General features: G+C 46.6%; 1 protein-coding gene across 1 annotated transcript in view; it reads right to left on the bottom strand.

Moving 5' to 3' along the window:
- Nucleotides 1-2,462: 2,462 nt before the first annotated feature.
- Nucleotides 2,463-16,426, bottom strand: part of AIM1L (absent in melanoma 1-like) — a 48,655-nt gene continuing 34,691 nt past the window's right edge. The window contains exons 13-19 of the mRNA XM_015411214.1: nt 15,563-15,675; nt 14,806-14,935; nt 11,770-11,909; nt 5,228-5,351; nt 4,109-4,267; nt 3,185-3,344; nt 2,463-2,826 (exon numbers count right to left, since the gene is read on the bottom strand). Of these exons, the coding sequence (XP_015266700.1) occupies nt 2,738-2,826; nt 3,185-3,344; nt 4,109-4,267; nt 5,228-5,351; nt 11,770-11,909; nt 14,806-14,935; nt 15,563-15,675 (915 nt within the window). The 3' untranslated portion in view covers nt 2,463-2,737. The remainder of the gene's footprint in view (nt 2,827-3,184; nt 3,345-4,108; nt 4,268-5,227; nt 5,352-11,769; nt 11,910-14,805; nt 14,936-15,562; nt 15,676-16,426) is intronic.

The following is a 16,426-nucleotide window of genomic DNA, read 5'->3' on the forward strand; positions in this document are numbered from 1 at the left end:
ATTTATTGCCCAGTAGTAATGACTCCAGTTCTCCTATATAGTGAAAATATATCCTACATGGTTGGCTCTATTAACCCTTTCAGCACAAGTTATGATGATGATGATCATGTACTCACAGTAAACTCTGTACACAAGTTAAGAAAATGTATCTCTTTATTTACTTCACAAATTGCCACAGGGATTCAGGAGCAAACTGGCCCTGGCTCTGCAAGGTTTGCCTTTGCAATGCCCCTGCTGGGAAATAAACATGCATAGGCATCTGGGGGAAAGTAAACCAGTACACGCCAGTACTGTGTACTGGCAAGAAAGGAAGTGGTAAGTCCCATCTTCTGCTCTCAGCCCCCAAGAGCATGGGTGAGAAATGTAAGTTACTTCCTGCCACCCCATCTCTTAAAACATCCACCTGAAGCAGCCTGCAGACAACATGTGCTGTGGGGCTGTTTTGAAACAAACAGCAGCCTCTGCTGAGCAAAAGGGGTAAGAGCCATCAACTCTGTCTTCCCAACTATGCAAGAAGGGTCAAAGGTCCTGAGATCTATCACAGGGATGAAGCATAGCAATCAATAGTAGGGAAACATACTGGCTGATCTCAACACTAGGAAATATTATAAGCTGCGTCCACACATTGCTGGTCATTGTGTTACAGCAATGATCTGCAAATGGACTGTCTTGGTCTATACAGGAGAAAACGGAGTTGTGCATAGTATGAGTTCAGTGGCACCTTTTATTTATTTATTTGACTTTTATACCGCACTCCCCACAAGCAGGGAGGGCAGTTCACAACACAACTATAAAAACATAAATCAAAATAAACTGACGAAAATACAGATCTAATTAAGCTTAATCCTGACATAGCGCCATAATACAGTTCTAGCCAGCCAATTTGTAATTAACAGTTAACAATGGGGGGAGGGGAGTGGAAGGAGTTTGCAAGGCAGATAGTTAGCCATTAAAACCATTAAAAACCATCGCTGTCCTCAACCATACGCTTGGCAGAACATTTCTGCCTTGCAGGCCCTGCGGAATTGGAATAGATCCCGCAGGGCCCTGATGTTAGTAGACAGAGAGTTCCACTAAGTTGGAGCCAGGGCCGAAAAGGACAGCTGGAGGCTCTTTGGGCCAGAGACTTCCCGTACATGTTGGTCGCTTAGGTGTAATGCTCTCCAGGGGACATACCAGGAGAGATGGTCCCTAGGGTTGCCAAATGTTACCTACCTTGCCGGCGGGGGACTCCTGTGCGCGCCGCATGCACGTCACAGGGAAGTGACGTAATGACACCGGGCACGCTGGGGGCGGGGCCACGACCATACAAGGGAAAACTCTATGGTTTTCCCTTGTATGGCCGTGGCCCCGCCCCCAGCGTGCCTGGCGTCATAACGTCACTTTCCTGTGACGTGCACGCTGGGGCGGGGTTCCCCCCGGGGCCCGATTCCCCAGCGTCGGGGAACGGGCCTCTGGGGTGGGGGGGTTTCCGCCCCCCGGGGGGATTTGGCAGCCCTAGTGGTCCTGCAGGTATGTTGGTCCCTGACCATTTAGGGCTTTAAGACAAATAAGTTTTATTCTAGGTATAAGCGTGCACACGAAAGCTTAGACCCAGAATTAAGCTTTGTTGGTCTTAAAGGTGCCACTGGACTCAAGCTTGGTTCTGTTGCTTCAGACCAACACGGCGGCCCACCTGAATGTATCACTTGTGCATGACCGCTATGTTGCCTTGATTGTACAATATCCAATGATGTGGGAATACAGCTAGTTAGCATCTACATAGGACCTTACTGAAATCTGAATATATTTCTCATGTATTCAGATTTTGGTAGGCTCCTATGCCATCAGAGCTGGAGCTCCTATTGCCAACAGGCCTGGAGAAAAAATGTCCTGTCCATTTATTTACTTCCATGTCATAAAAAGCTTCAACTGCCTATTTCCACACATCAAGCCTCCATTAAAGGGACAGGACAGTTTTCTCCAAGCGCAGAGGAGGGGTGCACAGAGAGGAGGGGTCCTGCCCTTCTTCCAAGTCCCTCAGGACATATCTCAGCTGAGTGGGTACTTGAACCCAAGCCACTCTGGTCAGGTCCACACTGACACTTTTTGGGCATAGAGCAGCCCTTTGGTAACTGATGACATGCATGTATGCTCTTGTAGTAAATAACACAATAAAACAATGAGGCAGAAAAACAGCTTTATAAAAGGCATCCTATTATACACAAGTACATAAATAGAGTTCTGGGAAGCCATCCCTTTATAAAGAAGAGAGACAAGAGCAAGTTTATTTGTGTGCAAATGAGCATCCATTTCAGATTTTGCCTTAGAAAGTTAAGCCATCCAGGTTGGGGCCATAGAGACTATTCCCATTCATTGGCTCCTTCCCTATGGCTTACTCGGATGCCACATGCCTTTCCATGAATAATTCACATCTTGGAACTCTCAAATGCTCTCCACCTTGAACAACTTAGTTCGGGGGGGGGGGGGACAACCCCTCTTTTCCCCAACACAGGCCCATCCAAGGAAGAATGAAGAAACTCTAGAGAGAAGTCCCTTCTGGGTCCACATATAGAAGCATCATGCCTTTCCGGGCTGTGATCTGTGGGGAAAGGATTGCCTTTGCTGATTTGAGGCTGCAAACCACACAAACCTCCATTTTGCTCATAAACATTGGTCACGCAAGGACAAGCATCTGTATCACCCCCAGTAAAATCCAGTTCTGTGTGTGACACATGCCCTCCCGTCTCTGCTTTCTTCAGAGCATCTGAACATCCCAGATCTGTGTGGGTCTTTCATCGAGTGGATCCCAGAGGATGGCGTGATCCCGGTCATAAGCTTGTCCGCCTGTGGAAAGCAAAGAGAATGTGACAAGGGAAATATATTTCTCTCAGTTTCTCTCGCACTCAGCTCCTCTCCATCCCTTCTGAGGGCCAAAGCTGACGGATCTTCATCTGTCTTTAGAAGGTACATTGTGCTGAAAGGATTCAGATCAGACCTGGAAGGGTCAGGGATTGTCCTGTGCAGAAGCTCGATTGCCACCATAAGTGCCTTTGTATTCACAGCAGCAATGAGACCAAAATGTGGGAACTGCCCCCAAGCAGAAACAATGGTAGAGACACATGCTGACCAGGCTCTTTTCCTTTGTCCTCAGGAAACCCCTCCTGACACTTAACTTTGGATCCCCCGGAAAACAAGCTCTTACCTTTCACATCTACAATCATGTTATCAAACATCTGGCTGCAGATCCTCCCAAAAGAATCAATTCGCCATGTCTGCCGGGGCATTCGGGTCTCGGACCATAATACCACCTTGGTACCTATCTTGCCTGGACCAATCACTTGCAGACTCATGCCAGGAGCAATCTAAACAGGAAGAAAGAGCGAGGAAAACAAGACATGTGAGAAAGGTCCTTCCCTTCCCTGGGGGGACTCAGAAGGGTTTGCATCTGCTTCAGATGATGCCACACATGACAGAGGTGCACAAATATTAGTCTACCCCAGTGGTTTTCAGCCTTCCCAGATCCATCTTTAACCCCCAGGTAGCAGCATGAGACCCACTGACTGCAAGCATGTGACAGCTATGCAATGTCATATGACAGGAAGAGTATTGACTTTACCAAGGTCAAAGTGAAAGACTATGAGTAACAAACAAGAGAACCTTAGACAGAAAACACAAAACATAAGACCCAGACCAGAAGACATACCGATTAATCTATACAGCTCATCAATCAATTCAGTGTTATTCTCCTAGTTACTCATTTTGATATTCATTCTGCCTTGTTTATCAGCGTGCTAAGTGGATGTCAGAGAGACCCAACCCATTTCAATCTGAGATTACTGATTACATTTTTATCATACCCCTTCTGCAAGGAGCTCCGGGTAGCCTACATGATTCTCCCTGCTTCTGTTTCATTTTCACAACAACCCTATTAGGTGGGGAGAGACCAGAGTGACTTGGCCAAGTGGGGATTTGAATCCATGTTTTCTCAGTCCAACAGTCTGACCACTACAGGGCAGCTGTATGCTCATGGGCCATGGGCTGACCTCTTCTTACATCACAGTTGATTGTCCCATGTTCTGTCTCTGTGTCTTCTGTGAGCCATATAAAGGGAGTGGGGAACCCTCACCTGGTTCTTCAGAAGTCCCTCCTCGTAGTACCAAATAGAGCTGTTCCGGTCGTTGAGCTCTGAGACCAGCACACGTCCTGCTTTCATGTCTTCCACATCATCCGGGACAGACAAGAAGGACTTCAGCTCTGTGTTCTTCATTCGGAAGAAAACCCGCCTCTGTGAGAAGTGGTGATGGGAGGAACAGAAAGGGATCTTTCACGTGCTTGCCCAAGTTATTTGTCTTACAAGCAGAGGTCATTTCGGGGGGGAACGCGGGGGAACACAGTTCCCCCGGGTGAGGTACGGGGGAGCGGGGCACATGACGAAGCCCCGCCCCCTGCTTCCGGCCGCCCCGCTTCCGGCCCTCATTCAGCCAGGAGGAGGCAGGAGAAGAGGGAGGGTAAGTTGCTTCCTCCCTGCCTCTCCCCACCCCTGCCTGCCTGGGGCCAGGGAGGGCCTTCGCGGGGCTTCCTTGCACTCCCACCGGCCTTGCAGGTTCACCGCCGGGCCCCTCATGGGGCTCGGCAGTGGAGCCGCAAGGCCGGCAGCGATGGCCGGGACCGTTGTGGGCGGGGTGTGTGGCCTTATGACACACTTCCGGTGATGTCAGGGGGTGTGGCATATGCTAATGAGTTATGCTAATGAGTTCCCCTAGCTCTTTTTCTACGAAATGACCCCTGCTTACAAGTACCTTATTAAGCAGAGCAACCTCTCCACAGTGCACGCTGCCAGGGCTAGCTGTGTATCTAAGCATCTATTTCTCTATTGCATTTTATCCTGACTTTCCTCCAAGGAACTCAGAATAGTGTCCATTGTTCTCCCTTCCCTGTATTATCTTCACAACTACTCTGTGAGAGCCACTGGCCCAAGGTCACCAAGTCAGGCTATCCCACAGGACCTTAACATAAGCAGAATCCATGCATCCACCTGTGTATCAAAAGTGGGAATCAGTCCTAAGGCACCCCAGAGCTATCAGCTCTGTCACCTTTTCAGAACAACAGCTGCCCTCCTGCACAGTATCAGCTTGATAGGACATAGAGATATACCCGATGACATTGCTTCAGTTAATTCCCCCACCAAGGAAGATACAGAATATTCCCTTCCCAAACTCTGTGGACCAGGGAACTGGACACCTACCTGCCTGATGGGATAAAGGGATCCAATGTGCTGAAGCCCACTGTATGTCAGCCAGTTGGTGATCTCCACGCAGTCCAGCAACCACTGGCGGCCTCGGAAGTCGCTGTGTTCACACAGCACCCATCTGCACAGGGAAATCAGTGGGGTAGCAGAGTGGGAGAGAAAGATAATTAGCCCAGGTTTTGAGGCGCACAGAACCCCATCTGTTGTTTGCAGACACAAAGGACAATCACAACAGCAAGTGTGGTGCGGATGGCATAACCAGAACTGGAAAGGAGAACCTTGAAGAGAGACTCAATCATCCTCTTGATATATTCCACAAGCTGTACCAAGGAAGAAGCCAACGACTTATTCCCTGTTTCTCTAGTGGGCAAGACTAGACTGAATGGGTTTAAGGTACCAGAGGGTGAGTTTTGGTGGATGAGAGTTGTTCAACAATAAAACCAAAGTACTGGGAGTCTCGCTTGTTGGAGGCCTTTGAACTAGAGGCTGAACAGCCATCCACTGGGAATGCTCAAGATCTGGGATTCCTGCCCTGAGTAGAGAGTTGAAACAGACAGTCCTCGTTTTTAAAAACATTTTTAATTGCTTTTATCTCTACACACTACAGGAAATAGGGGTAAGGAATCTTCTAAACTAAAATACAGAGTTAGCAAGGATCATGTAACGGTTATACATCAGATTCTTGGTGCTTCCTTATGAAGTAAATTTTTCATTAAAGGAAAAAAGTTAACTACTAATAATACTAACTCAAACAAATACAAGCATGGTTAATCGAAGTCTTAGTTTTGATATAAAATGACAGAGAGATCATAAATTCAGAGTTCAGTTATTTGCCGGTTTTCTTTCCTCTACGTTTGTTTTTATCAAAGGCTAACTTAACTTTGAGTGGGTTATGAGCGGTTACTCCTAATTCTAATTCAGAGTTGAGTTCCTTCTGAAGAGCTACTCGTTGAGCTGTCAGAACTTCCCGATCAATGGTCGCTGTACTTTGGTGCTGTTCCAAAAATGCTTTTGCTTTGGCAACAGAGTCAATCTTGTCTTTTTTCTCTTTAAAGTTGAAGATAAGTCCTTCTGGGACAATCCATTTGTAGGGAGTGGAATTTTTCTGTAAAAATAAAGTCAGGTTTCTATATTGCTTCCTCCTCTTTCTCACCTCAAATGGCACATCTTTTAAAACTTTCACTTCTTCTTCTTGGATTTTCAGGGTTATCCCGTTAGTTGCTTTCAATATCATATCTCTCGTTGATCTTTTAGAAAATTTCACAAACACTTGACCGGGCAGCTTGTTTTTCTTAATAAATTCTGAGTAGGTACGATATACCATATCCATGTCATTTTTTAATAGTTCTGCTTTACAATCTACCACTGGTGCTAATGCTTCGCTTAAGATCTCTTTCAGGTTTTCACCTTTCCCCCCGGAATCCCTTGAAATCTCAAAACATATGATGATTTTTCTATCTGCAATTGTAGTAATTGTTACAGTTTCTCGGAGGTCTTTTCTTTTTCCACTGCCTCAAGTCTTTGGTTTAATGTGTTTGTCTTATCATCAACTTTTTCAGCTTTTTTTGCTGTCTTCTCTGTTTTTATATTAGTTTCTTTCAGTTCCTTTTGGAGAGCCTCAAAGTTATTGTTGAGGTTAGTCATCTGATCCAGTAGAGGGCGCAGTGCTGCAGCAATCATCTTAGGGAAGTCTGTGGTTACTTTCGGTCTAGAGACTGGAGTCGTTGAAGTGGTAGTTCCTGAAGAAGGTTTCGCCCTGGACGCCATTTTCTCAGCCCAATGAGACATATTTATATTAAAAGGAAAAGTTCTTAAAAGTCTCTGGAGATCTGTAAGTTACACTTTTTTTTTACTAGTCTGCACCCCTCTCATTTAGTTTGTCATTCTCCCATCCAAGTTGTCACTTTGCCCCTCGTTTTCCTCTTTTAATAGAGTATTGTTTCCAGGGTAGTCATTTTGTCTGTCTGTCTATCTACTGTATTTGTGTATATATCCTGTATTTTCCTGATTAACAGGACTTTACATCATTTAAAGGAGTTGCGGTGGCTCAAGTGGTTAAGACGCTGAACTGCAGGCCGTGGAAGGTCAGTAGTTCAGCAGTTCGAGACCCGGGTGCCCTAGTCTGATGACTGGAGATTCCCTGTGGTCAAATATTAAACTGTGTTTTGCAAGCACAGCCTTCTTCATAATCGTATCACCTGTCAAAACAGCTCCTTCTGCCAATCCTGCCTTCCTAAACTCAGCTGCCTTCTCCACTGGCCAGCTGCACCTGCCACTGCCCCGGGCCTGTCAGAGTGCATTTTCGAGATTTCTTGATACCAGCATGACTAATTTAAAAGAGAATGGTGGGAGAGTTTGAAGCCAAGATTTATGCTGTCAAACAAAAGTCCATGGCACCTTAAAGACTAACAACATTGAAATAATTAAATGTGGGCTTTCATGTGCCACAGCTGACTTCCTTGGAAGTCTGAGGAAATCAGCTGTGACCCAGGAAATCTCACACTGAAATAAATGTTGCTGACAGCAGCCTTGGGCCTCCAAGGGAAGTAGCCCACAGATCTTTCCCACCAAGCCTGAGAGGAGGAAGCCGCCTCAGTCCCCTTCCTCACAGACTTCCTCACTCAGCAGGTAAGGCTGGGCCAGGAGGCGGAGGCAGCGGTGGCTTGCTCAGGCCACAGGGCCAAGAAGGACTCGCTTGCCTGGCCTTCCCTCAGTGGAAGAGGCACAGCCACGGCCACCACTCCCTTCACCTGCTGTCATTGTGTCTCATTGTGTGGGGAAAACCCCAATGGGGCCTGAAAGGTCATTTGACAGACAGCCTTCTGATCTTTTCTATTATAAAACATATAACATCTCGCCTTATCTATAACTAGCAGTAAAGCTCATTGTAAATGGAATACAACGAGCTCCAGAAAGATGTGATGGGTAATGAATGCATTGGCTTTAAGCAGCTCCCTCCAGAGAAGGCATTGTTGACCAGGTATGTGAGACTTCACTTCCACATTTGTACCTTTCTATTACACACTGCCTTGTCGTGGCGAGGGGGCTTGCGCAGTTCAATGAAGCTGTGGGCTATGCCGTGAAGGGCCACCCAAGACGGACAGGCCACAGCAGAGAACTCAGACCAAGCGTGATCCACCTGGAGAAGGAAATGGCAACCCACTCCAGTATTTTTGCCAAGAAAACCCCATGGACAGTATCAAAAGGCTAAAAGATATGACGCCGGAAGATGAGCCCCTCAGGTCGGAAGGTGTCCAATATGCTACTGAGGAAGAGCAGAGGGCAAGTACAAGTAACCCCAGAAAGAGTGAAGCGGCTGGGCCAAAGCCGAAAGGACCCTCAGTTGTGGATGTGTCTGATGGTGAAAGGAAAGTTCGATGCTGCAAAGAACAATACTACATAGGAACCTGGAATGTAAGATCTATGAATCAAGGTAAGCTTGACGTGGTCAAAAATGAGATGGCAAGACTGAACATCGATATCCTAGGAATCAGTGAACTAAAGTGGACAGGAATGGGCGAATTTAACTCAGAAGACCATTATATCTACTACTGTGGCCAGGAATCTCGTAGAAAAAATGGTGTGGCCTTTATAGTCAACAAGAGAGTGCAAAAGGCAGTACTGGGATACAATCTCAAAAATGACAGAATGATTTCTGTCCGATTCCAAGGCAAACCATTCAACATCACAGTAATCCAAGTCTATGCCCCAACCACTGATGCAGAAGAGGCTGAAGTGGACCGGTTCTATGAAGACCTACAACACCTCCTAGAACTAACACCAAAAAATGATGTCCTCATCATCATAGGGGACTGGAATGCTAAAGTAGGAAGTGAAAAGGTAACTGGAATAACAGACAAGTTTGGCCTTGGAAAGCAAAATGAAGCAGGGCAAAGGTTAACAGAGTTTTGTCAAGAGAACACACTGGTCATAGCGAACACCCTTTTCCAACAACCTAAGAGGCGACTCTACACATGGACATCACCAGATGGGCAACACCGAAATCAGATTGACTATATAATTTGCAGTCAAAGATGGAGAAGCTCTATCCAGTCAGTAAAAACAAGACCTGGAGCTGACTGTGGTTCAGATCATGAGCTACTCATTGCAAAATTCAGACTTAAACTGAAGAAAATTGGGAAAACCACGAGGCCATTCAGGTTTGACCTAGATCGCATCCCTGATGAATATACAGTAGAGGTGAAGAATAGATTCAAGGGTCTGGATTTGATAGATAGAGTGCCTGAAGAACTATGGACAGAGGTTCGTGACATCGTACAGGAGGCAGCAATCACCACCATACCAAAGAAAAAGAAATGCAAGAAAGCAAAATGGCTTTCTGATGAGGCTTTACAAATAGCAGAGGAAAGAAGGAAAGCGAAAGGCAAAGGCGAAAAGGAAAGATTTACCCAACTGAACGCAGATTTCCAGAGAACAGCAAGGAGAGATAAGGAGGCCTTCCTGAATGAACAGTGCAAAGTAATAGAAGAAAACAATAGAATGGGAAGGACTAGAGATCTCTTCAAGAAAATTGGAGAAATCAAGGGAGCGTTCCATGCAAAGCTGGCCATGATAAAGGACAAAAACGGTAGGGACCTAACAGAAGCAGAAGAGATTAGGAAAAGATGGCAAGAATACACAGAAGAACTATACAAGAAAGACCTCAATGTCCTTGACAAACACGACGGTATAATCACTGACCTTGAGCCAGACATCCTGGAATGTGAAGTTAAATGGGCCTTAGAAAGCATTACTAACAACAAAGCTAGTGGAGGTGATGGTATTCCAGCTGAGCTATTCAAAGTCTTAGAAGATGATGCTGTTAAAGTTCTGCACTCCATTTGCCAGCAAATTTGGAAAACGCAACAGTGGCCACAGGATTGGAAAAGATCAGTATACATTCCAATCCCAAAGAAGGGCAATGCCAAGGAATGTTCAAACTATCGCACAATTGCACTCATATCACACGCTAGCAAGGTCATGCTCAAGATCCTACAAGCTAGGCTTCAACAGTACGTGGATAGAGAACTACCAGAAGTACAAGCTGGGTTTCGAAGAGGTAGAGGAACGAGAGATCATATTGCCAACATTCGCTGGATTATGGAGAAAGCAAGAGAGTACCAGAAAAATATCTACTTCTGCTTCATTGACTATGCTAAAGCCTTTGACTGTGTGGATCACAACAAACTATGGCAGGTCCTTAAAGAGATGGGAGTACCAGACCACCTCACATGTCTCTTGAGAAACCTGTATAAGGGCCAAGAAGCGACAGTTAGAACCGGATACGGAACAACTGATTGGTTCAGCATAGGAAAAGGAGTACGACAAGGATGTATACTGTCACCTTGCTTATTTAATATATATGCAGAGTACATCATGCGAAATGCTGGCCTGGATGAATCACAAGCGGGAATTAAGATTGCTGGGGAAAAGATCAACAACCTCAGATATGCAGATGATACCACTCTAATGGCTGAAAGTGAAAAGGATCTAAAGAGCCTCTTGCTCAGAGTAAAAGAGGAGAGCGCAAAAGTGGGCTTGAAGCTCAACATCAAAAAAACTAAGATCATGGCATCCGGCCCCATCACTCCTTGGCAAATAGAAGGGGAAGTCGTGGAAGTAGTGACAGACTTCACGTTCCTGGGATCCCAGATCACCACAGACTGTGACTGCAGCCATGAAATTAAAAGACGCCTGCTCCTTGGGAGGAAAGCGATGGCGAACCTAAACAGCATGATAAAAAGTAGAGACATCACCCTGCCAACAAAAGTCCGCATGGTCAAAGCAATGGTATTCCCAGTAGTCATGTATGGCTGCGAGAGTTGGACTATAAGGAAGGCCGAGCGCCGAAGAATAGATTCTTTTGAACTATGGTGCTGGAGAAGACTCTTGAGAGTCCCTTGGACTGCAAGAAGAACAAATCAGTCAATCCTCAAAGAAATCAACCCTGACTGTTCCCTGGAAGGCCAGATAATGAAACTGAAGCTCAAATACTTTGGCCACCAAATGAGAAGGGAGCACTCACTGGAAAAGACCCTGATGCTGGGAAAGATTGAAGGTCAAAGAAGACGGGGACGGCAAAGGATGAGATGGTTAGACAGTGTCAGCGATGCAACGAACATGAAATTGAGCCAACTTCGGAGGACGGCGGAAGACAGGAGAGCCTGGCGGGAGCTGGTCCAGAAGAGTCGGACCCGACTGTGCGACTGAACAACAACTATGTACTTTACCTTCTTCCAGCCTATGCATTTGTTACACATCACATCTTTTTAGAGCTCGTTGTATTGCTTTCACAATGGGCTTTACTGCTAATATTTTCAATAATGCAAATGGTGTTTCTTATACTGGCTCTTTGTTGATCTCTTGCTTTGAATTTTGATGTTGTTCGGCTCTTTGATTACAAAAGATTGCTGACCACTGGCCTGACTTGAAGGCCTCCTGCAGAATCTCAAAGGGCTGGATAAGGCCCCTCAGGCTTCACATTTGGCAGCCCCCAAAGGGTAGCTGGCACAACCAAGAATGGGTGACTGTGTACTTACATGCCTCCCTTTACCCGCACAGAGAGCACATGGTTGTTGAATCCCTCAGCCTGCAGGCTGCGCACTTCGCTGTTCAGTTCAATCTCTTTCCATTCAAAACATTCCAGCCCATGCAGGTAGATGGAGGGCTCAGAAAAGAACTGTGAAAAAGGGACACAGGGATGACAGGCCAAAGTGCTACATTTCACAATGAGTCATTGACTTGTGGAACTCTATTCCCCGATGCATTGATGGCCTTTCGGGCAGCAGGACCCCACCTGACTTTACCAGCTGCAGCATTGCAAATAATTTCCTTTCTCCTCTGTGATTACAGCAGACAGCCAGGACAACCCTCTTGTATCACCAGCCAGGCTGTGCTGTTACAATGGCAACAGCCTGTCCTTGCTTGGTTGGTTGGGGGGGGGGCGGCCCTGGTACCACCCACCTGAGCCACAGTGCAACCAGAGTGGGCTTGTGGGGGATGCAGAAGCGGCAGGCTGCAGGGATGGCTCCTGAGGAAAGAGGCAACCTAGAAGGCCTCTGGTGGGGGTGGGGCTGTAAGCAGCAGGTGGGGCTGGCCTCTGAAGCAAGAGGTAGTCCTGCAGACAGGTGGTGAGGACCGGCATTTGGCGTAATGTCAGATGGATGGGGTGGGAGGAACTTGCCCAGGGCCAATGAGAGCTTTCCTCCAGTTCCTAGTTCTTCCAGGTCTCATGGAGTGGGAATGTCCACAAGGGCCTGTCATCCCACTGGTTATCTAAAGAGGGCCCAAAAGCAGGCCAAGGCTGATGTAGCTGATCCTGCTAGGAGGACAACCCTGGTGTTGCAACCACCTCCCTCTTCTCACTGAGGCCTAGTAGGCCCTCTACTGGTATAGGAGTTGCAGTAGAGGACCAAGCAGTGGGCCAGGGACAGGAGGAGCCCCACACGGCCACTGGCTTAGTTGGAGTTAAAAGAGGGATGGACAGACTTAAGGAGTAGGGATGGGCACAAACCAGCTCACTGAAGTTTGTTATGAATTTTGGTCAGTTTGTGGTTTGCAAATTGAAGTTCGTAGCAGGTCACTCAGTATGAACTTTCCACGAACTTTCAAGCAGTTTGTGGAGGTTCATGTGGGTTTGTGAATGGATACATTTCCAGGCAGACTGTCTCTGCTCAAACAAAACGTTTACCAAACATCAAAGCAAAGGGTTTTTTTAATTCTCCAGCCTTAGAAATGTTGTGTTTCAAACTAGTCATGTCAGTTTCAAGAGTATCCCCCCTCCTTTGCCCCAATTGCATTGTGTTCAATTCCCATTTTCCTGCATAGAGCTTGCAAAATCCCACCCCCCTTGCTTGGATTGGTGACTCTGTGTTTTGAGATCAATCCCTTGAAGCTTGCAATGCCAGTGGTACTGGGTTCTGCTGGGCACTCTGATTTCACTGGTACCACTGGGCACATTGTACGGGTTCTGCTGGGCTTGCAAAAATGCCCCCTCTTGCTTGGATTATGATTGAACTGGCATTCCTACATTGGCACTGGGTTCTTCTGAGCATTGCACCGGTTCTGCTGAGCTTGCAACCCCTCACTGCTTGGAGTGTGATTCTGTGCCTACTGAATCAGTCCTATTGAGCTAGCATTGCCACAATAGCACTGGGTTCTGCTGGGCACTAGTACATTGCACTGTTTCTGCTGGGCTTGCATAAATGCCCCCCCTTCAGTTTCTATTGCAGAGATTCTCTGGTTTGACCTTAGTTCTGTTGGGTTTGGACTGCCACAGTGGTACTGGCTCTGCTGGTCTTGTAAAAATGCCCCCAACCTTCAGTTTCTGCTGTAGAGATTCTCTGGGACTTTGATTCTGTTCTGCTGGGTTTCTGTTGCCCTTGCTTTTTTTGCAGTTTTTTCCTCCTCCACTGGAAACTATGGAGGATGGGGGTACCTTCTTTGGGGAGAGGGCATAACTTGGACCCCATAAAGTTAATCCTCACCAAACTTGGAAGGCAGGTAGAGGAGAATCAGCTGGAGACCCCCTGTGAGTCTGGTGTCTCTAGCACACCAGGGGGCAGTTCTACCACATCACAAACCTCACAAACCCAACCGGTTCATTTAGCCCCTAAAAGTTCATGACAGTTTGTAGTTTGCGAACTGGGCATGCCAGGAAGCATGAACCATCACAGACCACAGTTTCCTGTTTTGTGCTCATCCCTATTAAGGAGAGCAGTTCTGTCACTGGCAATGAGCAACGATAGCCAAATGAGACCTATGGATTCTGAGGCAGGATACCTTCCACTGTCAGATGCAATCAGCAGGTGAGGGCTGTTGAATGCAGATCCTGGCTGTGGGCTTCCCTGTGGCATTTGACTGACTGGACACAGAGGCTCCCTTTAGGCCTCATGGCTAGCAGCCATTTTCTCCATGATTCTGTTTTATCCCATTTCAAAACCATCTGTGCTCTTGGTCATCCGTGGGATGGACCCGTCTTCCCATTCCACTGAGCAAAATTTGAAGCCTTCCTCCAGCCTAAAGAGACTTCCACTGGAGGAAGAGCCACTTAAGTTGGAGGAAGGCTCCTTGGAGGATGGTTGGATCCACCCCACTACGTCCACTGGCAGTGAATGGCACAATTTGATTACCAGGAAATGGGAGACTGCCCCAGAAACCCATGTGCCTTGCAACATCATGGGAATCCGGGTCCTATGTGACAATTTCACATTTCCTTGTGGGAGCTGATGGGGCACCTATGTCTGCTGGGTTTTAGGTCTTGGAAGATGTTGGCCCCTTATGCTAGTGACACTCTCCCAAATCCAGAATTTGTCATATAAAAACACAAGAGCTTTCCTACAAGATAGGTCAGAAATTCCATTCAGGCTGAGTACAGAATTTCAGTAGTGTTGCCACTGGGAAATCCCATTCACTGTGCTTGGTACAGCCTTTCAATTGCTACATATTTTTGGTTGCGAGTTCCACAAATCAACTATTATGTGTTGCATGCAAAAATTACTGAATTTACCACTGTTTAGTATTGTACTGGATGAAGAACTCTATTTAAAAGGCAGCTTGCAGGGTGTGTAACTTACAAGGGGGACTTTCTTCAGGGAGCAGATCGCTGTGGCAGAGAGGCAGCCCATGGACGTCAGCGTTGGATACTCGCCTTCGGAGATCACATGCTGCTCACCCTCAAAATGGTGGCTGTCATAGAGAATCCAGCTGTAAAGGAGAGACACACTTAACTATGGTCACATAAGGGACAGCAAGTCATGGTCTCTATAGGAACTCTGGTTCAAAATAGTTTGCTTTCAAAAACAAGTCAAAGTGCCATTTTTGACGTTACAAGCCCTAAATGCCTTGGGACTGACAAACTGCCTGCTCCTGTATGACCCTTCTAATTTTGATATCATCTTTTAAAGTCCAGTCCCAAATGCCCCACTAGCAATCAGAACAGGGTGTGTATGGTGGTCCCAATCTCTACAATTCCCTCCCCAGAAAACTTCAAATCATACCACACTGGAGAATATCTACAATATCGCAGACATAAACTGGTATGATGGTCATTTTGCCTTCCCCAAAGAGCCCTGGGAACTGTATGCACCTCAGCATCTTCATCAAACCACATAATTTCCAAGATTCTTTGGGGGAAGCCACACTGTGAAAAAGCTAATAGGCATACAGAAATATAAAGAGAGATGTACTATATAAAAAGACATATGTAATATTTTAAAAATCACCCATGGTACACCAGTACATACAGAGATCCTAACCCCTGGAACTAGTGTAAGTTTTCCTCATCACAGCCTTCAGACACATTCAGCTGTCCTAGCAGTGAAACATCATTACCTGCCTCCATAGACCCTGCAGGAGCGAGGAATGAAAAGGTCTGGCAAAGAAGACTGGTCTTCATTGAATGACATCTCAGCCCCTGAGAATTCTGGGCCCGAGAAAAGTTGGATCTGGAGAGCCAAAAGGTCAGATATGAGACCACATGGAGCTTATAATACAGATACAGAATGTAGAACTTGGGCAAAGAAGAATATCTGCATTCTTATAGACGGGGGTCATTTCCTGCAGGAGCGCACAGGAGTGGAGCTCCGGCAGTAAAGAGCCCAGGGGGCAGGCACATGCAACAAGCCCCGCCCCCTGCTCCCAGCAGCCCCGGGCCACAAGGAGCAAGAAGCAGCCAGGTAAATAGCTTGCAATCCAAAAGAGCCCAGTGGCACCTTTAAGGCCAAGGTTTATTCAGCTACAAGCTCTCCCTCCTCTGTGAGGGCAGATCTGCGCATCCCCCCCCCCCATAGCTAGCAGTCCAAGAGTTCAGTGGAACCTGAGTGGTGGGTGTTGCCTTCTGACACACTTCCGGTGATGTCAGGGTGTGTGACATATCCAAATAAGTTATGCTAATGAGTTATGCTAATGAGCTCCTGCACCTCTTTTTCTACGAAATGACCCCTGCTTATAGACATTAATTGATTTAATAGTCATTCCCTCTCCCCAAGGAAACCTGGGAATTGTAATTCTGTGATAGAGTTTGGGAGTCTCAGATAATATTTTGTACCTGCCTCAGACTACAGTTCCCAGGATTCTTTGGTGGAAAGCCACAACAATATAAAATATACCTATGTAAAAGTAAAAACAAATGTAATATAAAAGAAAAACAACAGCAGGTTCTTCATCTACAGTCTGAGCCTGATTCCAGCCACCCAA

The sequence above is a fragment of the Gekko japonicus genome, unplaced genomic scaffold (assembly GCF_001447785.1).
Source record: "Gekko japonicus isolate JY-2015 unplaced genomic scaffold, Gekko_japonicus_V1.1 scaffold1145, whole genome shotgun sequence".
NCBI lineage: Eukaryota > Metazoa > Chordata > Lepidosauria > Squamata > Gekkonidae > Gekko > Gekko japonicus.